A 25012-nucleotide genomic window follows, 5' to 3' on the forward strand; every position below is an offset into this window, starting at 1 on the left:
TTTTGGGTCACATCTAATGAAGAACATTTTCAAACAAAGGCTAAAAAAAAAGAAGTCTACAGACTGGTCATGGCCTTTCCCTCCTTCCCGTCACTCAGCTTTCCCTTGCTTCATGCTGGTCTCTGGTCCTCAAAAAATCCCACTGTTCAAAGAATTTAAGATATAATGAAGTATTTTGGTGCTTGAATGTGGATACAAAGTTACCCAGGAAATTGTCAAGGTGATGCAGCTCAGTTTTCCTTTAGTTTCCTCAAATTATGGGCTCTTGCTTTCAAGCATATGTCTACCATGAGCTTATTGCGATACCACTTGGGTAAAATCCTGCTGATCCAGGCCTAAAAGATGCGGGAGGAAAACACTTGTTATCCAGTCACCGAACTCAAAAACATCTTTAAGCCAAACCAAGATTACAACAACAACAAACCTTCCCCCACCCCCCCAAAAAACCACTTCTAGAGAAGCTTAAGTGTCGTTATCTTCTTCCCGAAGATGGCCTGAGCAACCAAAACAGCGGCAGCACCGCTGGGGCCAGCAGTGCAGGAGGACTGGCATGGCTTGTGTCCATCTCAACCTCCCAGACTGCACTGCCACCAGGTGAGTCAAAGGCAAATCCCTGAGATGCTGGCGGTGCCACTGGGGGCTTGGCTTGCTCCAGGCATGTCAAACCAAGTAGACTCATCTCCCTGCCTCCCATTTTGTTTGCTACCACACAATGCCTTCAACAGGTAGAGGCGGAATTTTTTAGCACTGGGGCCAAAAAGGCAGCCTATCCCCAAGGATGAACATTTATGTAAGAAACTCCTGCATTAATACCAATAGAACATTTTCAAAGAACTTTACTGTCCAGAAGAAGAGGAGGTTTGGATATCCCGCTTTTCTCTACCTTAAGGAGACTCAAAGCGGCTTACAATCTCCTTCCCTTCCTCTCCCCACAACAGGCACCTTGTGAGGTAGGTGGTGCTGGGAGAGTTGTGAAAGAACTGTGGCTGGCTCAAGGTCACCCAGCAGGCCTTATGCTTTACGTGGAGGAGCGGGGAATCAAACCCAGTTCTCCAGATTAGAATCCGCTGCTCTTAACCACTCTACCACCAGTATACCATGCTGGTTTATAAGTGACTATTATCCATGAAACTGTGTATATGAAGAGAATACACTACAAAAAAGGTCAATGTTTTCAATATTAAGTTTCACTCAGTATCCGAATCTGTTGATATACTGTGATTGTACTGACAGTTTTTAAATTCAAATAAACTTTTATTTTTTCCTGCAGCAGATAGCAAAAACTAAGATGTGTTTAGGTAGTATATGGCATAGTAGCTTTAAGCTTTCTAGTATTGAATATATTTACTATTTTGTTAAAGCATTTATACCTTTAAATTCCATAGATCTGCCAAGTAGCATAATTGTTATGCTAACAAAGTTAAAAATGATGCATTTTATTTTCCTAAAGTAATAACATAAGTTCAGATTTGGTAAGCAAGGGCTGTATATAAATTCTTCTACAGGGGGAACATCATGCTTGTGCAATCCTCTTTTTCCCTGTCTGGAGGAAGGGTGCTTGCTATTTTTGGTAAGTTGAGGAGGGGAGGGTCATTTTGCTTCTTTTCTGGAACCCTCCCCCCATCCAACACACAGGAACCCCCTCCTCCTTGTGCCTGGGCCCATTCAAAGGTCAGGCAGGCACTTTACTATTGTGTGCCTGGGCCCACACAAAGGTCAGGCAGGCACTTTACTATTGGAAGTACAATCAAGTATGAATATAAAACATACCAAAAGGGAATGAGTTGGGTATCCAGAAGTCTGGCTCTCAAGGCCAACTGTATTGAGGGCATATTTTACTAATGTTTCAGGAGTAGGTACAAAAAAGGATGGTTTGCGGATCTTAGTCATTTTTGTCTGTACAAGATATGGTTGAACACTCTGAAAGGAAAAGACAGTTACACATTATTATTTTTTAAAGACAAGATCTCACATCAAGGTAGGTTAAGTCTTGAATAATAAATACACACAGCTTTAATTATTTATTACCTTTGTTCTTAAAAAACAACAACACCCAAATTGTGTGGTTAGTTCAAAATCTATAAATATAGGTTTCCAAGAAATTCACTCAAATAGCCATAAGTGACACATTATAGACTTGCTACTAAGCCAGAATTCCTATTTTCTGCACTTCAAATTAATTACTTAAAATACTAAGAACAAAACAAGCAACACAAGCGACAGCAAAACAACCAGCTACCCAAGCACTTTTAAACACAAAATTGTTTTGACAAGATGCTGTGAGGACATGTAAACAGTCTCCATGAGGGGAACTCCAAAAGATGGGACCACCACTAAAATAACCATGCAGGATTGTGTCTCTGAAACTTGGAGCAGGGTATCAGAAACTGACCTAATCATGGGGTTGGTGCTTCCTTAGAGAAAGCATGCTGGTCCTAGACATTAAGTTGAGACTCAGCACCTTGAATTGTACCTAGAAGCTGACCAACAACCAGCTAAGTTTTCCTTATATATGGTAAAATGTTTCCATCAGCCAGACTATCTTTTTATCAGCTTCTGCAACTTCTGGAGGACTTCACTGAAACTCCCATCAACACTGCAGTCATTCACATAAGTAGTCACCAATATATACATCATACTGCCCCAACCCCGAGATAGCAAAGCTTGTGGTAAAGATAGATGAGGGGCATGCTTCTGAACTTTGTTTGTGTGAATCTTCATGGCTTTGGTCCCTCTTATCTGCAGGACCACCTCTCCTCCTATGCTTCACCACGACAGCTTCGCTCACCTGAGGGCCTTCTATGGCTCCAACCATAGGCAAAATCAACTACTGTCTATACATGTGCTTTCTCTGTTGTGGCTCCTGCCTTGTGGAATGGCCTGCCCGAGGAGGTCAGGAAGGCTCCCACTGTCCCGGTGTTCTGCAAACTAGGCAAAACTGAGTAATTCAAGAGGGCATTTTTGCACAGGCAATAGAATTGTGCTGTACAAAATGGTTTACAAACTTTATTTGGATAAATTATTAGGGGCTGTGGTCTATACTGCTGTGTCTAGCTTAATTTAAGTAGGATCCTGCTCTTTCTCCTATAAGACGCCAATCCTGATGTTTCCTACAAAGTGTCACTCTTTGCTTTAGAAGCCAAGAAAATCCAAGCTAAACCTGTTTTTACTCAGGGTATTTAATTACTAGCTTCTTGGGGGTCAGACTATTTTAAAGTTATTTTAATGTCATTTTAATATTTTGTATGATAGATTGTGATGGCCTTTGGCCACAAACAATAAATTTTATCAAGTACTGCTTAATGTGTCATGTTAATACTTATGCGTTGCTTCAGTTCTGTCTGGAGGTTCCAGACTTCTAAAATCTTAATGCATTAGTTGCTGAATGCCCCATTTTGTTGATTGTACTGACTCACTCTGCGTAATCTGCCTTGAGTCCCTTGAGAAAGGTGGACCATAAATAATATAAATAAATAATGATTAAAACAACGTTTCAAAGGCCTTATACAAATCTAATTGGAGTATCCATTAATAAGTACTTAAAAGCAGTTTCAATGAAAATTTCTAACTGCTCAGAACCAATTTTGGTAGCAGTTGACAAGCCCATTCCGTTGAATATAAAAGTATCTGACTGCAATAGGAAATATAGGAACAAAAGAATAAATTCACAACATGTAGTTAACTGTTTTACTGAAAGCCTTTCTGCCCTCACAAGGGCCACAATTATTTTGTTGGTTAGAACCGAGCATTGGGTATAAATGGTTTACTAAAAATACATAACATGAACAAACTAGAACACAATACTAAGCTGATGAACGTAGTTAACCTGCATTAATTCAAGCTGCAGGTTTTACCCAGCCTGTTGCTTCTTGGTCTTAACTAATACAAAATGTGTTAAATCACCCCAGGTTTTGTTTTACATTATTCATTCTTGTTGGAAACAATATTGGGATGGCAACAGTATCAATATGTCAGGGCATTTCAATGCAGTAATCAACTACTTATCTTGTACCTATCCTGAATTTATTTTAGCATTGTGCTTTGGGGTTCAGGTTTCCTCCTAGTTACTGTTAAACAGTTTTTTTGTTCTAGTTCAGGTTGAGTTAGACTGCCTAGTTTGAATATGCAAGATTACATGGAAAAGCAGATTACAATGGCAGCCATAAAATGAACCATGACTTGATATGAGCTTCACCTGCCTTTTCTTGCCAGCGCTGACATGGCCTAAACCAGCGTGTCTTAAAGCTGCATTGCCCATCTGCAACACTGGGTGGCACCACAGGACAAACCATTGAAAAGCACAGCTGAGCTCAAGCTAATGGTTTTGCCTCCCTCTGTCCCTGTCGAAGAGCCGATATCCAGGTAAGGTGTAGGCCACCAGCACAGAGATGGATAGAAGCTAGTTAAGGCCTTATCCCTTGTTTTATATATGCACAAGGGTTTCAAAGACTCTGCATCAGAAGCACCGTGCCAGAAGCACTAACACATAGAAGTAAACTATGTTTGCAGATATGCACCCTCAGCATTAGCTTTTGTGAACTTGTAAGTAGGCTGTGTTTTTTCTGTTAACACAACTGATAAAATGGCTTGTGGAACAGTCACTATATATAACATTAAACTGGATAATCCCTTTGCAGATTATGGAAACAGCAAAAATTAAGGGACTCAGGCTAGGCAGGGGTCTCTACCTACTTGAAGAACTGTTCAAGTATGCAGATAAGTGCAACTGGTTAATTTACCAAATGAAAAACCCTCAAATAGTGGTCTGATCAAGATGGAAAGTGGATGAATGTTGAAAGCAGGGGAAGGGGGGAATCAGTCTGCACAAGACGCTGAGAGATTGGAGAATGTTTGAAGGAGAGACTCTCGGGAGGCGGTAGAGTCCAAACTCCTTCCTACTTGTAAATTCTGTAAGCTTGAAAAGCTGACACTGCTTTCCACATTTATACAAAGCGGAACTTGACACAATAAAGTCATGTTAGTCACACACTGGTTTTTTGCCTCCATCCTTTTAAGGCATTTTACAGCTATTTACGTAATATACAAAACTGTCACAGTGTACTCATTTAATCCCAAGCAAAGACTTGCTGATATATAATAAAAGGTGCTGAACATGGCACAATAAAATGGATCTTCCCCCCAAATGGAATTATGTCTATTAATGAGGTGTTGCCATATTTCAAAGAGTTGATTGTCACTACCATCTTTTGTTGGTGGGCTTGTTAAAGATGAAAAAAATGTACTCACCTGCACAATGACACCCTTGTTTCTGTACTCTGCGTTGAGACCCCGAGAGAAGAAATCCACAAAAGCCTAGAGATTTGCAAAGGAAATAGTGAAACACACAGTTTATACTCGTTTTCATACATGTTATGACTCAAAGCCTAAAATCTGCATCTCTGGTCTTGGGCAATATGTGGCATTCCAGCCAAGGTGTGTGAGATGTTGGATTATTTTTCTCATGCTTATACTGAGAAGAGATTATTCTCTAGGTCAGTGACTTTGTAATTCACGTCTAGAATTGCACCAGGAGTTCCAATACATGGTTATATTTTGTACGGCTTAAAATTTTTAACTGGAGTGAAATTTTATTTCAAACATCAGTATCAGGAAGGGAACTTCAGCCTATATACAAATACAGCAAATCTTCCTACTAAATATTGCTTTCCATACAATACACAAGATCATTGGCTATGTTCCTTTGGAAGTACGATTAAAAAAAATAAAATGCCAACATTCAGAGTAGCCAAATATTTGGTTATTGCTCTTGTCATACAAGCTCACCTACTGCCATATTACAGGGACCGCTGGCAATTCCTTGGTAAGAGTTACATAACGGGGAGTATTCCTTCTGCTAGGAACTTTATGGGTGAAGCGAAGAGCTTTGTAGATGAGGAAAGAATACTACAGAAGGGCACTGGACCACCTGGCTTGATTAGGGTGAGGACGCTATAGTGCAGGATGTCTTTCTTCCTCCTGACTTTACCCCATTAAGTAATTTGCAAGTTTGATTTCCTAACATGCGTAGCCACCAAGTTGGTTTGAAATTATACTTTCCCAATGTGCCTTAGTACAGAAGAACAAACGCCTGATAGCATAGTACAGCTCAAGGATGTTTGCATGTTGGAATTCCTGAGAATTAGTAACTTTAAAAAATGACTATCCCTTGACAGTTGCAAAACTATTCTGGAATGTGCAGGCAATGCCTTTTCCCAAACCAAGCACAATACTTCTTGTGTACTAGTTTCCAGTGAGTTTCATAATTACAGTGCACTATGTATGGGTGTGAAAGTTGAAAAGTGAAGAAAGCTGACAGGAAGAATATAGACTCTTTTGAAATGTGGTGTTGTAGGAGAGTTTGACAGATATTGTAGGCCACCAAAAAGACAAATGTGGATTCTAGATCAACTCAACCCTAGAACTGAGGCTATCGTGCTTTGGTCCCATTATGACAAGACTCACTAGAAAAGACAATGATGCTAGAAAAAGCTGAAGGCAGCAGGAAAAGAGGAAGACCCAACATGAGATGGATTGACTTTATAAAGGAAGCCACGACCCTCAGTTTGCAAGATCTCAGCAAGGCTGTTAACAATAGGATGTTTTGAAGGACACTGATTCATAGAGTTATGAGTTGGAAGCGACTTGATGGCACTTAACAAACATACATTGTCCAGCTGCATATGAAATATTCACATCAGCAGAACCATGGGCTATCTCCAGTGACAGAACACTGCCCCCTGCAAACTTCTTAAAGTATGCAATAATAGCTGATTGCCTAATTGTGCTCACGAGCTACAGTAACTGCTCCCCAATTAGCATGCTGTTCAAACTTGCGATCCTTTCTGACCTTTGCCAGTCCCAGTGAAACTGTATACATCTGTGCATAGCACAAGTGGCCAGTGTGTAATAGAACATTACTTTGCAGTGAAAACACAGCTGCTTACAACATGTGTATACTTCATGAGTATATGACCAAGACCAATGGTACAAAATAAGGTAAAATATATTTTATTTCTCAGTTAAAATTCCCCAAATTTCCTACTCATTTCACCAAGAGGCTTCTTGCAGTGATTTTCAAAAAGAGTAGAAGATCACTGATTTCCTCCAGGCATATAGTTGAGGGCAGCATCGTTATACAGTAAACCTATCATCCAACCTGAACTTTGTGGGGCCCCTCTCCCCAACACTGTGTGCTATTATGCACTATTTGAGCATCCGGTCTTTTGGCCTACAGCACACAAGCCCAGTTAGCCAGTTATGTGTTGCTCCCAGTGTCTGGATTTGTAGCTGTAATTAGGCCGGGAGTACAATTAGAGCTTGAAACTGCTGCCTTTTTAGCACCATCTTTAATGTATTATTTTAAATTTGGTTTTTAAGCTATGTATTTATTCAGAGTATTATAAATTGTTACCCGCCCTGAGCATGGGGAGGGTGGGCTATAAATATAAGTATAAATAAATAAACCTGGAGTTGGCAACCCTAGCTTCTTCCCACCCAACCTACCTTTATCTACCTTTCTGTCTTCAGCTTCCACCCCCCAGCAGTCTCTACTTAATCAAACTATGGCCCATTTGTGTGATTCCAGCCACTGGGCCAGGCCTATTTGCATGGTAGAGAATCCTCAAGGACTTAGGGGGGTGCCTCACTTTCCCCTGTATCTCCCTCCCCACACTATTTCATCCTTCCCCCTGGCAACTCCCATATCCCCTCCTTCCATTCCTCATTCTCTCCTTCTCAGCCATTCACTAACCTACCTTTTATTTGCCCCCCATCTTTAGCTATATTTATTTATTTACTTCATTTATATCCCAACTTCCTGCACAGTGGGAACCAAAGCAGCTTATGTTATTCTCCTCTCCTTCATTTTAGCCATACAACAACCCTGTGAGGGAGATTAGGATGAAAGTATGTGACTGGTCCAAAATCACCCAGTGAACTTCCACAGCAAGATGGGGAATCAAACCTGGGACTCCCAGACCCTACTCTGAAGCTCTATCTGCTACACCACTCTGGCTTTCATAGGGTGGCTGCTGTTGAACAGTAGCAAACTGCCAGGCCTAGCTGAGTCATGCAAGTTGGGAGGTATCAAGTCACCCAGAGACTGCTGCCAGGCCTAGGCTTGCCAACCTCCAGGTGGCATCTGGGGATCTTCCAGAATTACAACTGAACTCCAGATGACAGAGACCCATCCCCCTCAATAATATGGCTGCTTTGGAAGGTAAACTCTATGGCATTATATCCAGCTCTCCCCAAACCCTCTATATCTCCTCTACCCAAACCCTCGCCTCTTCAGATTCCACCCAAAAATCTCCAGGAATTTCCCAACCTGGAGCTGGCAAACCTTGTCAAGCCTGACCCCAGTAAGTCCTCCCTCAAAGGCCAAAACAGTCCTGGAAAAGGCCCTGCCTTTTACTCACAGAAAGGAAGCCTTGGAATGTTGTGGTTGCCTAGCTATGGCCACAGAGGAAGTACACTTAAAGTTATAGGTGCTCCTTTTATCATTTTGAGTTTTTTTAACATTTTAACATTTTTTAACATTTATCATTTTGTGTTTTTAAAAACACAATTTTTAAAAAAGATTTCAGAATTTTGCAAACCTGGTGTGTTGTTCAGGTTTATAGGAAGATATACCTTGCCCATTCACTGCTCGTCTCTGGATTTAAGTATCCTCCGATTTGGCTAACTTTGCTTTTAGTATATAGATGTTACACCATGTTAAAGTTAGAGACATAGCACAATAAAAAAACATTTATACAGCTGAAATAATAGGCTAAAATAATGTCTCATTACTTCTTCCATTAATAGGAAAACCACTGATTTTTTTTCTTATATAAAACATCTACTCTCCACCACGTAAAACTGAAATCTTTTAGCTAACTTGCAAGAAAAGGGATAGCAGAGATTTCATCACACCTTCTTTTAACTAGTTTTACATACTCCAGCAGAGGATATATTAAAAAAGACATATTTTACCTTGGTTGCTGAGTAAAGGGTCACAAATGGAAATGGGTTATACCCAGCAAAAGAGGACATATTCACTATTACTCCCTTGGACCTAAAAAGGGAAAAGAACAGAGTCAGTAAGAGTATCAGAAACAGCTCAGATTACATGTAACAGCCAAATCATGGTTTGGCTGGCCATTCAGGTTCAAGCCTCCGCTCCCTTTCCTTGTACCCTTGGATTCTCTTTCCTTTTTGGGAGTGGGGGGTGGGGAAGTACAGTCTTTTACATGTGAAAAAGACAGGTGTTTACACCAATAATAACTGTGAATTATGATTTGATTGTGGGTTGTGATTTTAACTGCCAAACAATTGTGGGAGAGTGGCTGGACAGGGCACTTTAGTGGGTCATCAAACGTAAAAGCCAAAAATTCTCTCATGTTTGTATTGAAATTTCCTAAATGTTTCATATAAAGTGAAAACGGTAGCACTGCCGGGACAGTGGGGCCACTGCCAGCCCTGGTCAATGCCCTGACTTCACCAACCTCTGGAGCCAGCCCTGAATCCACGAGGTACAAGACCTGTCACCAGAAGGTAAAATCAGTACATCCAACCATATATACACACAGGAGTCTTTACACTCCAGAGTGTGCTGAACTAAAAGGAAAACAATGAGATTTTGATCATGTAGCAGTGTTTGGTGAAACTGTGCTAAGATATGGTAACATGACCAATGTAATGCAACACATAGGTGTCACGGTGCCCACTGATGTGTTTCCTGGTGCCCACCTTCTTCTTCCCCTAAAGCAAAGAGCCAGCCCTGGCTATCTTCTGATTCACTGGAAGAGGTGTTTAGCACATCCCAGGAGGCATTCCCTTTGGGTCTGCAGGGCCTGTTCAGAAATAGCTGCTCCCATCATAGAAAGATGCTTGGCTTGGAACTTTCCCACATTCTGTAATTTCTCCCACATGGCAGCCATTTTGGGATTCATCCCATTTCCTAAGACAGCGGTTTGTGATGGTACCTAATAGCCTTTCACAAAATTCCAAAAATGCCTCCTCCAGAAGCAACATGCTAGAATCATAGAATAGTAGAATTGGAAGGGGCCATGCAGGCCGTCCAGTCCAACCCCTGCTCAACGCAGGCTCACCCTAGAGCATCCCCGACAAGTGTTCACCCAGCCACTGCTTGAAGACTGACAGAGAGGGGGAGCCAATTCCACTGCTGAACAACTCTTATTGTACAATTTACCCCCCTAATATCCAGTCGTTACCTTTCGGCCTCCAATTTAAACCCATTATTGCGAATCCTATCATCTGCTGCCAACAGGAATAGCTCCCTGCCCTTCTCTAAGTGACAGCCCTTCAAATACTTAGAGAGCAATTATGTCCCCCCTCAACCTCTTCTTCTCCAGACTAAACATGCCCAAGCCCCTCAGCCTTTCCTCGTAGGGCTTGGTCTCCAGGCCCCTAATCATCCTCGTCGTTCTCCTCTGCACCCACTCCATTCTGTCCACATCCTTTTTGAAGTGAGGTCTCCTGAACTGCACATACTCCAAATATGGCCTGAGCAATGAAGTACAGCGGAACTAGGACGTCTTGCGATTTGGATGTTATGCCTCTGTTGATGCACCCCAAGACGAATTAGCCCTTTTTGCCACTGCATCACGCTGACTGCTCATGTTTAACTTATGGTTCACCTGTACCCCAAGATCTTGTTCGCACACACTGCTACCCAGTGTATCAGAAGATCGTTAATATAAAGCCTCTCAAGTTTTGTCAATTTAGATTTAAACTGAAATGTTTTTGAGTGCTTTTTACTTGCTACTGCAAATTTGAGAAGGCATTCTGCAGCATGGATAATTTTAGCCAACTATGAAAACTAGTGGAAAAATCTTGACAAGCTGAATTAATGCATAAAGTAGTTGTAAATACTTCTGAAGTACAGCACTTACTAATGTTCCAAGACGTTAGTTAGTATGACATCACAGCCATGTAAAGATCTTTGGCAAATCCTATCAATTCAACCTCCAACTTTATAATGACAAAACCATTTGCATTTTGTAGGCATGAATCCAAAGAAAATGCAATGCCAGCTTCATATACTGCAACCTGTCTTCTCCATTGCAGTTAAAAAGTCTCCCATGATTCACCTACTAGCCTATCATCTTGAAACTGAAGTTGGGATTTTTCTTTCAGATGCTAGCATCCCCCAAGCTAAATGTCCATGGGTCCTGTGGTAAATAAAATTTGGAATCAGCATAACAAAGTAAGCTTGCAATTAACCACTTGCATGAGTAGAGTACAATTATTTCCAGGACAACTGCCCTTGCTGTAAGTAAAAAGTTGTGTTGCTCACTCATTCTGCCTCCTAATTTTAAAGACTGCCTTCCATCATGTGATCGGAGATACATTGTACATGCATGTAACCGCACAATCACAACTGCTAATATTATTATTTGCCTGCAGCGTGTTTAAAGAATGTAAGAAAACCAAGCAAATGTCTCCTGTCCATTAGATGGCACTGAGGCTTATTTCTTGTTCTTATCATTCAAGGACTTGACAACAAAAAGATATAGCAAAAAAGAAAACACATTCCCATTTAGTTGCAACAAAACTGCTCTAAAATTAAGGGTTTCTTTATTGTTCCTTCTCTGCAGTAGCAGAAAACAACAATGCAACATAAAATTTTAATCCACTTTTCACCCTCAATGGGATCCAAAGTAGGAATGCTAGTATGGCCCAATTCAATGCCACAAAACAGAACATTTTTGATGCAGCAGTGCACATTTTCTTTCTTTTTTTGTATTTCAACGTTAATAATAGTTATAGGACAAGCAACATTAATTTACATTTCATAAAATGTAAATGAAAAAAAAAGATCACATGCCTTGTCATTCCAAAACATTCATTAAATTTACCTGAATTTTGCCAATTATTTCTTACAAATCTCTGACAGTATGTTAATGTACTTTAACCCAAAGATATGCTCAGCTACAGGGATTTCTCTAAAATATTGGACTGAAACAGAGAAAATAGGCTAAGGAGAAGCCAGTCCTTAAGGTAGGCTGGTCGCAGGCCATACAAGGCTTTCAAGATAAATACCAGCACTTTGAATTGAGCCCGGAAGCAAGTGGAAGCCAGTGTACATGGAACAAGACTGGAGTGATATAGTTCCTACAACTCCAGTCAATACCCTGACCACATTATTCGGTACCAACTGTAGCTTCTGGGCAGTCTTCAAGTGCAGCCCCATGGAGAGCGCATTGCAGTAACTCTAATTTAGATGTTACGAGGCCATGTACCACAGCGGCACGATCTTTCATGCCCAGGAAGGGCCACAGCTGACTCATCAGCTGAAAGGCACCCCTGGCCACCACTACTACCTGTTTATCCAACAGGAGGCCTGCGTCCAGGAACATCCCCATGCTATGAACCTGCTCCTTTAGGGGAAGCTCTTATTTAAGCTCGCCTTTTATTGTTACGGCAAGCTTGTCTGCCCCAACTGTAATGCACACCATTACAAACAGTTCATTCCTGAGCTTGGGGGCCAAATGGGCTTAGGAGGTGCCGTGACCCCTATGCTGGCATCTGTGCCACTTGCACTGTGGAAACTGGCACGGACGCCGGCGGAGTGCCACTTGTGCCGCCCCCCCTGGACTGCAGCAGCAGAGCAGCCCTCAGATGCTGGCTTGGTCTCCCGCCTGTATCCTGCCGGCACAAGTCCTCATGCTGGCGTCCTGGGAGGTGTTCCTGGGGTATGGAGCTGCCGGCAGGCAGCTTTCTAACCCCTTTCAGCCTGGGAATGCCCCTTTTAGCAACAGCGGTGCTGCGTCAGCTTTTTGGTGGTGCAGCATCATTGCTTTCAATGAGGCCTTTCTCCCCTTTTATAATTTTTCTTTTTTGAACCCCCCTCCCTCCCCCCCACTGCAGCAGCCAAACCTCTTTGGAGGTGCCATGGCACCACCACGTCCACGCTGTACCTGGCCGCTGCAGCTCTTAGGAATGAGCTGTAAGTATGGCAAAATGTCAAATAGGTTAATATTGATTGAGAATGGTGGTTCCAATTCAAATAGTACACCAATGCATTGAGGAGTGAACCCTTCATTGTGAGGTATAATTATACAAAGTATGGAAGAGTAGTGAATTTGGCTTTATGAAGGATGAATCTATGAAGGATGAATCTAATCTAATCACAGAACTTAAATCCTTTTGCTGAATAGAAGTCAGAACATTCCCTAGGACAGAGGCTGCATCTCAGTGTACATGTATTGCTCAGGCAGTCTCTCTATTCTAACAATCAAAGCCAGCTCCACTCTCACTAAAACGTTAAGAGTAATGTAGGAGCTGGAAACTGATATGAAATTGTGGTTCCTCTTATGAAGCAGAAAATCTGTAACTTGAATCTTCCAGTTCCAAGGAGGGAACAGATAGTCATACGAGTTGGTTGCTCCCATGTTATTCTGCTCACAGAAGTTGCTTACTTAAGCACTTACTTGCAGAGGTGAGGTCACTGATCATCCGAACCAGCTCATAGCCTCAGTCTCTTTCTCTCACATCCACACAGAAGGCAGCTGAATACCAAGGAGCATACGATTCACTCCTGGAACCCATCTCCAGATAGAGGATTTTGGGATGCAGCCTATGTTGCATTCTCTAGTATAAAGGCAGCCGACAAAAAAAGACAGTACTGCGCAAGCCAAAAAACCTGCTTGGAGATAATCAGCAGTACTTTTTAAAGCAGCATGGATATCCTTTGATATGCTGGATGAGGTGGCTTCAAGGGTGTAGAGTTTGGCTCTCTCTGCATGATGGAATGCTCTCCATAATAAGGATTCATTATTTGTCAAGTGAAAACACCCTCCTCCTCAGAAAATACACGTTTTAAAATACCGATGTGCTGTATGTAAATAAAGTTTATTTCCTGGTTCTCCATGGGTGGAACCTGAAGGGTCTGGTGATATGCTGCCCTCACAGATACACCTGTGCCAAGTTTAAAGGAGTAGCTTGTCATTCCAACCTGTACCCAAAGCCAACATTTCAGTGTGATGCTTTCCTTCTAGCTGTAAGAAGCTGCGGCAACAATCAAAGATATGGTACAACTGAAACGGATGTCGAAACATGTTATGTTTATGGTGAAACTACACATTAAAGCAAATGAAAATAGCAGCCCTGCATCTCCTCTTCTTCAAGTAACATGTAATCAACTTAAGCTGCCTTGCATTTATCTATATGGAGAAGCAAAGTGTAATACTTAAAATAAATAAAAATTAAACATAGCAACTTCAACCGCGGCAGGGAAAGAGTGCAATGATATGCCGCAGGTTCTTTTTACTATACATTACTGGGTGGACAAGATGATAACTTAGGAATGACCGTTTTCAGCAGCAGGCATGTAGCTCCTGTACTACAGAAGATGACAGAACTATATCAGACAGATGGCATTTGAATATGGTCATTTGTTGAATCCATTTTGGCTCAGTGGTGTCGAAGTAATATTCTGCATTCCAGACTCCAAAACTGCCGGACACATTAAATATAGCCTTTCCCCTCACTGAACAAGTGGAAGTTTACCAAATTACAAGTCCTCTGAACTGTCTCTCAATGTATTCATGGGCTTTAATATGCAAGTATACAAAAAAATCTCTTAATAATCAAGACGTTTTACACAATCTGATCTTCTGATTTATTATGTTCATTTATTAAAACACAGTGTGCTTTATCATTTTTTTGCTCGTTCATTCCAAAACATGATTAAGATAGCATTGCAAGAATGTTCCCAAACAAATATTACAGCTATATGACTTGGAGGCTATAACCCTCTCCATTCTCTCTTACACGGGACATGACTGTCTGAATACAGGGTTTGGAAGAAGAGGGCAATGGACCAGCAACAGCAACAGCGGCAAGTTCACTTCGAGCACCGCCGATGAAATTCATAAATACTTATGTAAATATGAGCATTCTGAACATTCAGTAGAAATCATTCTGAGAAGAATGGGGAGAACAGGGCTGAGGTCATACAAACATTTCAGATTTAGTACGAAGACAGTGCGTGCAACAAGATCACCACACACAAGCTACTTTTCTTCAAAGTACTAGAGGCTACCTCAGGTAACAGAGAAACTGGGAAAATAACAATCCTTGAAAAAGAAGCTTTTTTGCCTATGGAGGGAGAAAAAAGAGCCCTGTCCTGAATAGCCCAGGCTAGCTTGATCTTGTAAGATCTCAGAAACTAAAGTAGGGTTGGCCTTGGTTAGTATCTGGATGGGAGACCTCCAAGAAATACTAGCGTTGCTATGTAGACACAGACAATGGCAAACCAACTCTGCAACTCTGATTATCTCTTGCCTTGAAAACCCTATGGGGTCGCCATAAAGTTGGTTGTGATTTGAGAGCCAAAATAAAGAACAAAAAGGCCAAATATACTCAGAGGTCTGGCAGAGCATCACCAAATGTAATCACAACATGTTTTTAATTACAGACTATAGAGCATAGAAAAAAGACCCATCTCATTCAAGCTAATTTGGATACTGTAAGAATTCTTGGAAAGTTTTATGATTGTTCTTGCCACAGGAAAGGATGGTATGTCACTCTCAATCACAGGGAATCTTCTAATGAATGCTATGCACATAGAGCACATGGAAAGAGACTTCACTGTATACACAATTTCTGGATTTGGAAGATATTCAAAAGTTCATGAAATACGTTTGAAATATTTTACTCTGTAATCCAATTACTGCAAGTCAGTAGGGGCAGGCAGAAGGACTTCTACTAGCCAAGTTGAGCAGGAAATATACCATGAGAACACCAGAACAGTGGCATTCCAGCAAGACTGACATGCCATATCCAGTTATCTCAGACAGTCTCAACAGTGAAAAGGCAAAATGACCCCACATGACATAGACTTCTATAAGAATACTGAAGACAGAAGCCGAACAAAATTCTGGAAGGCAATGTGCCAATACTGTTATAAGGACTCTCTCACACATCAGTCAAATGATTGGGAAACCTCAACAGAGCCCCTATGAGTCATTAGTTTCACCAACATTTTATGAAAGATGCATTATGTTATGAGGATGATCAGGGGCCTGGAGACCAAGCCCTATGCGGAAAGGCTGAGGGACTTGGGAATGTTGTTTGGAGAAAAGGAGGTCGAGGGGGGACATGATTACTGTCTTTTAAGTATCTGAAAGGCTGTGATGGCCCAGGCTAGCCTGATCTCGTCAGATCTCAGAAGCTAAGCACCACCAAGGAATACCAGGGTTGCTGTGCAGAGGAAGGCACTGGCAAACCACCTCTGTTAGTCTCTTGCCATGAAAACCCCAAAAAGGGGGTCGCCATAAGTCGGCTGTGACTTGACAGCACCACACACACACACATACACACACTTGGAAGAGGGCAGGGAGCTGTTCCTATTGGCAGCAGAGGATAAGACTCACAATTATGGATATAAATTGCAGGCAGAAAGGTACCGGCTGGACATTAGTAAAAAAATGTTTATAGTAAGAGTAATTCAGCAGTGGGATTGGCTGTCTAGGGAGGTGGTGAGCTCCCCCTCACTGGCAGTCTTCAAGCAGCAGTTGGATGAACTCTTGTCAGGGATACTTTAGGCTGATCCCGCATTGAGCAGGGGGTTGGACTAGATGGTTTGTATGGCCCCTTTCAACTCTATGATTCTATGTGTATCTGGCATTGAACAGTTGCCATGTATTAACACGTGCCTCTTGCTTTTGTATACAATTTTACCCTTTTCTCTAACCTGCCATATAACTGGAGCTTATTCTCTAAACCCATTTTGATTCCAGTGACTCTGAGAAATGGCTTTAAGAAGGTTATTCCCAGGAACATCCCAGGAACCATAGCCACCCCCGCAGAATAGCAGGTTGTTGCGCTCGCACCGATGAGTCAGACGGGCTTTTTAATTCCATTTTAAAAGAAAATCTCCACAACAGTGGAGAAAGGAGAGGGGAAAATAAAAAAGGGAATCAAGTGGAAAAGGCTTCCACCGTCTGATGATTCATGCACCCAAAACCATGACTCACAAGGCATTACTCTGCCGTTAAAACATGGAGGCCAGGCTGATTAGTCATAGTAATGAATTTTTCAAAGAAAGGATTCTCCCCTATAAATAATGATGACTGTCTGGAAAGTGTTTGTGTGACTCACCTTTCCAGCATGCGGGGCAGCACCAATCGTGTCATCTGGGGGGAAAAAAGGAAGAAAGATACCCTGGTGATTGTGTAGGATGTAGACACCAGATTGAGGAAAGCCGTTCTCTGCCCCCTCATAAAGAAGCTGACCCCTCTTCACCTCAAAGTAGTCTAGAACTGAAGGCCTTAGTTGTGGAGGCAGCTTATTTTTCTTCTATCTTTATAACTTGGCTCTGCCACAAGACATGTGCAATGAGTCAGATCAACTCATCAGCATTTGTAAAAATGCAGAGAAGTAGAGTCTGCTCCCTCTCTCTCATTTTGCCCTTCTACGGCATTATCACGGCCATCCAAGCATCGTCTTGGTGTAAGCTCTGTAGCAAAGTAACAGTTTTATACTGCAGTTTTGCTTCTCGAGTTCAGTTAACAAGTTAGCTTCCAAATTATGGCAGAGGTGCAAGCAGTCTACTTTGAACATCACCACTGTATAGGGTTCAGATGAAGGGAGTAGTACAAGGAAGGTTTCGTGGGTAATATCCGGAAGTGTGTAAACGACTATCCTTTCAGTCTACTCCATCACTGATTCTTCTGAATCAAACAGCCACTCAAGCAAACAAAAGCTTTTATCTACTGGATAATAGGCAATCAACTGTATTTTAGGGGTGTAAATGTAAAATATAATTGAGTATATATATGTTTATACTTAATTCCAGTTATTTTTTTGGGTCATCGATGGCAACAGAAATATTTGGTTGAAAAACAATCTTAGCAAGTGATAGTTAATGAAGTTACATAGAAAGAATACACAAAACCAGAAAGTGCTAACTAGAAGAAGAAGAGTTAGTTATTACACTCCACTTTTTCTCTACCTTTAAGGAGTCTCAAAACAACTTATAATCATCTTCCCTCGCCTCACCCATGGCAGACACATTGTGAGGTAGGTGGGGATAAGAGAGTTCTGGGAGAACTGTGACTGGCCCAAGGTCATCCAGCAGGCTTCATGTGGAGGAGTGGGGAAACAAACTCAAGTTATCCATATTAGAGTCCACCACTCTTAAACACTCTCTATAGGAGAGCCTACTATGTGTGTGTGTAAAGTGCCTTCAAGTCGCAGCTGACTTATGGCGAGCCCTTACGGGGTTTTCATGGCAGGAGACTAACAGAGGTGGTTTGCCAGTGCCTTCCTCTGCACAGCAACCGTGGTATTCCTTGGTGGTCTCCCAACCAAATACTAACCAGGGCTGACCCTGCTTAGCTTCTGAGATCTGACGAGATCGGGCTAGCCTGGGCCATCCAGGTCAGGGCAGAGCCTACTATAGGTAGGTCTAACTCAATTCCCATTTTCTGGAATGTGGACACATCTACAGAATGGGGGAGGGTATTAACCTCTTCTGCATAAACAGCAGTATTAGATTGGCAAACCTAACTGAAGTATGAGAGGTAAAGTGTTTTCTCATTTTTGCCATGTAAAGGCGTGCGATTCAGCTCTCTGTAAGAGGCTGATGCTACTGCCATAAGAGGGAAAACTGCAAGCCCCATGAAGATCACAAGCATGGTTTGTTCCAGTCAATGCCAGTAGTACATAATACACTAAAGAAGATGTAGCTCTGTAACTATTAATGGATTGCAAATCTGGCACCTGATTTTAAAGGTGCTATTTTCACTGAAAAGAGATCAATACAAAACCTGAACTGTGCCACCTTCAAACAGAATCAGCCTGTATCAAGAAGAAATCTGGCTTCAATTTGTAAAATAAATCAAGGTATCAGTCAGCATGGTATAGTGGTTAAGAGCGATGGACTCGAATCTGGAGAACCAGGTCTGATTCCAGGCCTGATTCCCAAATCTTCCAAATGAGTGGAGGACTCTAATCTGGTGAACCAGGTTGGTTTCTTCACTCCTACACATGAAGTCAGCTGGATGACCTTGGGCTAGTCACAGTTCTCTTTGAGCTCTCTCAGCCTCACCTACCTCACAAGGTGTCTGTTGTGGGGAGAGGAAGGGAGGGTGACTGTAAACCGGTTTGATTATCCTTAAAAGGTAAAGGAAATGAGCATATATAACCAACCCTTTTTCTAAATAGAACTGTTCCAGGCAAGTGCCTGGAGCCTGTCTTCAGAATTAAATTCTGCATACATATTCCAGACTGGATCCCAAGTCTATTCTCATGAGAAGAGCATTTCTGCACTCTCAAAGGGGTGTGTGTGTGCTAATTTCCCCTCCCATCATACACTCCTGTGTTCCACTCCACACTGTTCCCGAGGGATCATCTACCCTCAAGAGCCACATTTCAGGGAGCACACTGGATTTCAGTGAGAAGGATGGAAAACGGAAATAGCCAACCCTCTGCATTTTAATACAACAAATCAGTGGGGTTTGTACTGCTGAAAGTACTCCTGCCAGTTATCATTAGAACTTAATGATTAACCATTTCTGTTGTTTTACACAGCACAAAGTTCAACTTTGAGGCAAGTGTTATGTCATCCTATTAATGATACTGAAACCAGACCGAGCAGCTAGATGTAACTGCTTCAGTTATACAAGTGACACTCATGACATTACATTATGGCTAAGCATACAAAGGAAAAATACTTTGCTGCCAGTATTTGGAATTTTAAAATCTTTGAGCTCCTTTCTTAAAAAGACAACCCAAATTTTATGATAGAAAAGATAGCAGGTACCCTCATAACAGTCAAAAGCAGCATTAATATCCTTTCAGAGATTCAAGTTACTGGTAAATGCAATGACCGCTCAGTGCCTAGTAAGAGGAATACTTTGTATACTTTCTATTCTTCTGTTACGCTCTTACATATGTCATGCAATTATTGTGCTTTTCTTTTTTGATTAGCCTTGCTTACTATTGTGAACTAGTTTGGGCAGCTATGCTTGGAAGGATGTATAGAAAAAAAATAAGAAATTGGTTTCCACTGCAGTTGTGGTTATTCTTTTCCTGTCTTCTAAAGGGCTGTGACTTCAAACTAGATGGCCAATTACGTTTCCATAGAATGCTAAAATGAGAGGAACAGGGATAGTGTGGGGGTGGGGGATGAGAGAAAACCTTTTCTCCTTCTCCTTGAACACACCCAGTGAAACTGATGGGCAATGAATTCAGGACAGATAAAAAGAAGTACTTTTTCACTCAGCAAGCAATTAAAGTGTGGAATTCACTGCCAGTTGATATAGTGATGGCCACTAGCACAGGCAGCTCCACCAATGGCTATTAACTACAGTGACTAAAAGGAAACTTCATAGTTGAAGACAGTAACCCTCTGAAAACTAGTGCTAGGAGACAATATCAGGGGAAGTTGTTGGTCCTCTAGAGCAACTGATTAGCCATTGTATGAAACAGGATGATGGACTAGATTGACCACTAGTCTGCTCTGGCAGGGCTAAGGAATGCAAATCCACCTTTGTTGCATGTTACCTCCATTCTTTTAATAATTTTCACTGACATAAGTGCAGTAGACAGGATGGAATTGGGCTGGGATAAACAAAACTACTGAAATTACAAAGGAAGTTGGTAGAAGTTAAAATGGAAGATGGATATTACAATACAAGCAGGTTAAAGACAGCCATTTTATGTATATTTCACATATGACCTTATCCTGGTCAACCATCTGGCACATTTTAGTACGCTCTTGTCAAGTGATCTGCTTTATTAAAGATATCAATATTCATGTTTCCCTGTAAGATGCTGTGATCATTTCTGCATGTCAAAATTGCATCCCATGACTAGTGTAACCACTAACCTGGACTTGGGGAGACTTATTTTGCAACCCAATGCAAAGTTAACGCCAGTCGAAACACAGACTGGAGTCATTATACATAGGATTGCACTGCTAGGCTGTAATCCACGATTTAACTAGGCAGCCCTGGATACCCTACTCAGCATGATATCTAAAATGCAAATCAAAATTACCTAGATCAAAGAGAAAGTGATAATCAAGTTTATAAAGCAATTAACACATTAGAAGTGTAACTACTAACTGCTTCCCCTATATTGCAAAAAAACCCTATAAAAACAAGAGAAGTGAGAGCAGACTTTGTCAAGGAGCTAAATATGACAGCTATTTTTTTGAATTCAAATTTTATTAACAATTACTTAAAGCTTTTCAACTAAACAATCGTGTGGAAAGAAAGATGAACCATGTAATCTCAGTGATTCTTTTTCAGACAATCTATTACTATTTCACAGGTATCATCTACCTGAAAAATCTCAGGAAGACCACATATTAGTTTGAAGCAGTAATCTGGCCAGGAATCCGCACTAAGGGGAGAAGGTGATTCCTGTGAATCAGTTTGCTTTGTTTCAGATTTGTATAATCCTAGTACATTGCTTATTAGATATCTCACCCTATTGACTGTATTGACTTATACTGTATAATCCACATTGAGTATCAGTGAGAAAGGCCGACTATAAATGTAGTAAATAAATAAACAACATCAGTAGGACCATCAAACTAATCTCTTCTGAGGAATAAGGCTATGTGTGGGTGGGAAACAGATGGGCAGCTCCCCCCCCTCCAGGAACTCCTTCCCACACCGGCCCAGGCTTTCCCTTCCGGGAAAGCCCTGCTGGCATGGCTGGGCAGGCGTTGGGGGATGGCAGCGCCCAGATACCGGCATGTTTGCCCCCGTAACAGCATAGGTGCCACATTATTCCGTGATAAGGTGGCACCTATGCCAGCGCGGGGTCATGCTGTCTCCAAAGGAACTTTGCTTCCCTCCTTCAGGAATGGGCTGTAAATCCAAGAAACTGGATCAAATTTTCAAATGGAAGCTTGTTAAAAGTGGTATGTGTAAACTCGGGCCATAAGTGCCAGATTCTGCACCAAATTTTCCAGTTAGAATCACTTTAACATTTTATTTTATATTTTTTATTCTGCTTCCAAGAATCAGATTCTCAGAGAATGAATAGGTTGACTGGGACTAAGTGAACAGAAGCAGAGTTAGGACTACTACACATCTCAGGCTTGGTCAGAGCGATGGTACAAATAATTCTAAGGGCAGCTTACCTTTTCTTTATCTAGAAAGAAATGTCCCAGCCAAAAAATGTTAGGAAGAGCAATCTGTATTGAAGTTGAGTGCCTGAGATGGAAGGAGCCAGTCTCAAGCAACTAGCTGCAGGGTACCATGCTCCCCTCAGAGATGGGGAGGAGGTGGTAGCTATGAGATCGCCAAAGGATGCAAAACATTCCTGTGCCAGATATAGTCACACTCACTCTAAAAAGACCCCAAACCAGGTTCTCAGCACTGCAAGCCACTTTAATGTACATATGTACACTGCCTCAGACAAAATGATCATACTATTGTCTGCAATACAGAGACCACACTGTATATGGACGCTAATTTTTTTAAAAAGACAATGATTCATTAAGATGTCGCCAACAAATGTTTATGACAGACATGAACCTGGTTGATCAGGCTCATTTGCTCTGACTTTCCTCCCATGACGTGACAGGCTGCTAATCTAATGCCAAGTTGTCATGAGTTTAAATGTGGACACCTTAACAAATTGAGGTTTGTATCTTTCCCATTAAGGGGAACTATAAACCAGGATTAGCCATAGTTAAGAATTCTGGTCACTAGGAAAGCCTGTGTGGTTTCCTCTTAGAGAACAGACCACACTGAGACTTTACAACAGACTGAAGAAGACATCTGCAGAATTGGCCGGCCACTACAGGAAAGGAAGATGAGTGTGTGCACGCCCAACAATTAACCAGGTTCTTGCCAATCACAGGCTCCAATGTGTTTATGATGTGTGAACATAGCTTAAGGCTATTATAGAATTCTTCCCAAATGACACTTACCTTGCATACTGACAAGACATTAATGTTAATCAATCTGTCAATTGTCTGCAAAAAGGAAAAAGGTCATCAACAACAAAAGATGACTTTATATTATAAGTTCTTGAAAAACCAAGAGCTACAGTAACTGAGATGCATTATAAATTTATAAATATTCAGATACAGAAGCAGGTGGGTGGCAAAGTAGTAACAACATTAAAATTTAACAAGGCAACAAAAATTGAACTATCGCACAGGCCACTTCAATACATAATACTCAGAGAAGATTAAAAAACCCCACAGAAAGTAAATTATATGTACGGTTGTTAATTAGATTAACAGTCTTGTAAAAACATACTATAATTAACTGTGAGCTGGATCCTACCACTTCAGCATGTGGTTAGGTTAACTGAAACCTGTCGTAATGAGATTACCACATCTGTATTTAAAAACCTGAATTGGCTCCTCGTTTTATTCTAGCATCACTCATATTTTCCTCTGGCATAAGGCACCGTCCCATGACATAAGACATTTTGTGTTGCAGAAAAGCATTTTAACATAACAAAATCGTAGGATTCAACACCCAATTTTGCCATGCAGCAAGACAGAAAACTGGACAACCTAAAGCTTATGTTTCTTACTCAATACAGTTGCCTTTGATAAGTCACTGTATACCAAAAATTATTTACACATTTTCAAATAGATTAGTAAAACAATGGCTAAAGAATGAGGTATTCTATATGCTGCAGAAAGAACCATGCTATTAAAAGTAGCTGAATGGCTTCCTTATTGTTGGATTTGATCACTTTTCAAATTACTTTTAAAAGAAACTGGACACAACAATGGTACTGCCTATTTTTATGCATAATATTTGATATATGATTGAAGCTAAAGGTCTTTTTAAATTTTTAACACTTTACAAGCCTTATGTTTGAGAAATGTTAGAAATGTTAACCCATAAACATGGTATATTTAGGTATTAGATGTAAAAACCTTAAGAATTTAAATCAGTATATTTTAACACATTCCACAGTATTTTTGGGTTTGCCTTTGACAAACACCTAAAAAGAATTATGATTTCAGTCATCATAAATTCTAGTTTTGATATTCTAATTATTGCCTATGGGTCTGTATAGAAACCACTCAGTTTCTCGATACCAAATTCTACCCAGCAATTTAGATTTAGAAACCATGACGTTTAATATTAGCTTACCAAACCTATGCTTAATTTTTTACATGTCAAACATAATTTTAAAACATGACAAAAGGAACAGGGCACACTTACTTTGTCTAGGTCTGCTAGCTCAAGAAAGTATTGAGGAAATGGATATGAAGCACCCACGTTGTTTACTGAAATAAAATATGTTTTATTTGAACATGCTCACAGCAGGCATGACTTGTTAATTTAATATTTGTGCAGCTTTAATATCCAGCCATTAATTTTAACCATATGCACCTATACCCAGACAACATCTGTTATGATAACTAAACTTCAAATAAATTTTCCCATATTTCTTAGTTTTAAAAATGCAGAGGAGAGCGCTCGAAAGGCAAAACAATTCAAATAATTCTGTTAAAGGTGGTCCATTCAGACAAGAAGCTGAAAAGCACTTTAAAAATATTGTTGAAAGCTCCAATGGCTCCCCTTTTTTCCAAGAACGGACATAGTATACACATGTGCTCTTCTTAACAGTCAAAGGTCCTCCTGGAGAAAAGTTAGCCAATCTTAACATGTGTGAATTCCCTGTGGTTCTCTTTAGTATGGTTGTTAGTTAAGACATTTTTGATCTCTTTTGTGAGGGTTGTATGGATCTGTGCTGTCCTCTTCTCCAATTAACCATAAGTAGTTTTCTTTAAAGTTTTAGCCCTGTATTGGAATTACATGTTCTTCCTTCCTTCTCAGAATTATAGAGAACCTTAAAGGCAAATGGCTAAGAGAAGAAGTCTTCCCAACAGAACACCTCACTAAGAACATAAAATAACCCCCCTATTTGGGTCCAACACCTTCCAAACATTCCATCCCAGAGAAAGGAAATGTAGAAATCTGAGAATATTTCAGTTTTTACAACTGTAGTAGTTGTTTTATTTAAATCACATGTGGGAAAACAGTTGCAGACTTACTACAGGATCAAA

General features: G+C 40.9%; 1 protein-coding gene across 1 annotated transcript in view; it reads right to left on the bottom strand.

The window, feature by feature from the left end:
- Positions 1 to 230: 230 nt before the first annotated feature.
- The window catches only part of HSD17B12 (hydroxysteroid 17-beta dehydrogenase 12), a 90904-nt gene continuing 66122 nt past the window's right edge, over positions 231 to 25012 (bottom strand). The window contains exons 5-11 of the mRNA XM_056850687.1: positions 24165 to 24229; positions 22904 to 22948; positions 17110 to 17144; positions 8974 to 9055; positions 5248 to 5313; positions 1771 to 1920; positions 231 to 335 (exon numbers count right to left, since the gene is read on the bottom strand). Of these exons, the coding sequence (XP_056706665.1) occupies positions 231 to 335; positions 1771 to 1920; positions 5248 to 5313; positions 8974 to 9055; positions 17110 to 17144; positions 22904 to 22948; positions 24165 to 24229 (548 nt within the window). The remainder of the gene's footprint in view (positions 336 to 1770; positions 1921 to 5247; positions 5314 to 8973; positions 9056 to 17109; positions 17145 to 22903; positions 22949 to 24164; positions 24230 to 25012) is intronic.

Source organism: Euleptes europaea, chromosome 6, assembly GCF_029931775.1.
Source record: "Euleptes europaea isolate rEulEur1 chromosome 6, rEulEur1.hap1, whole genome shotgun sequence".
Taxonomy (NCBI): Eukaryota; Metazoa; Chordata; class Lepidosauria; order Squamata; family Sphaerodactylidae; genus Euleptes; species Euleptes europaea.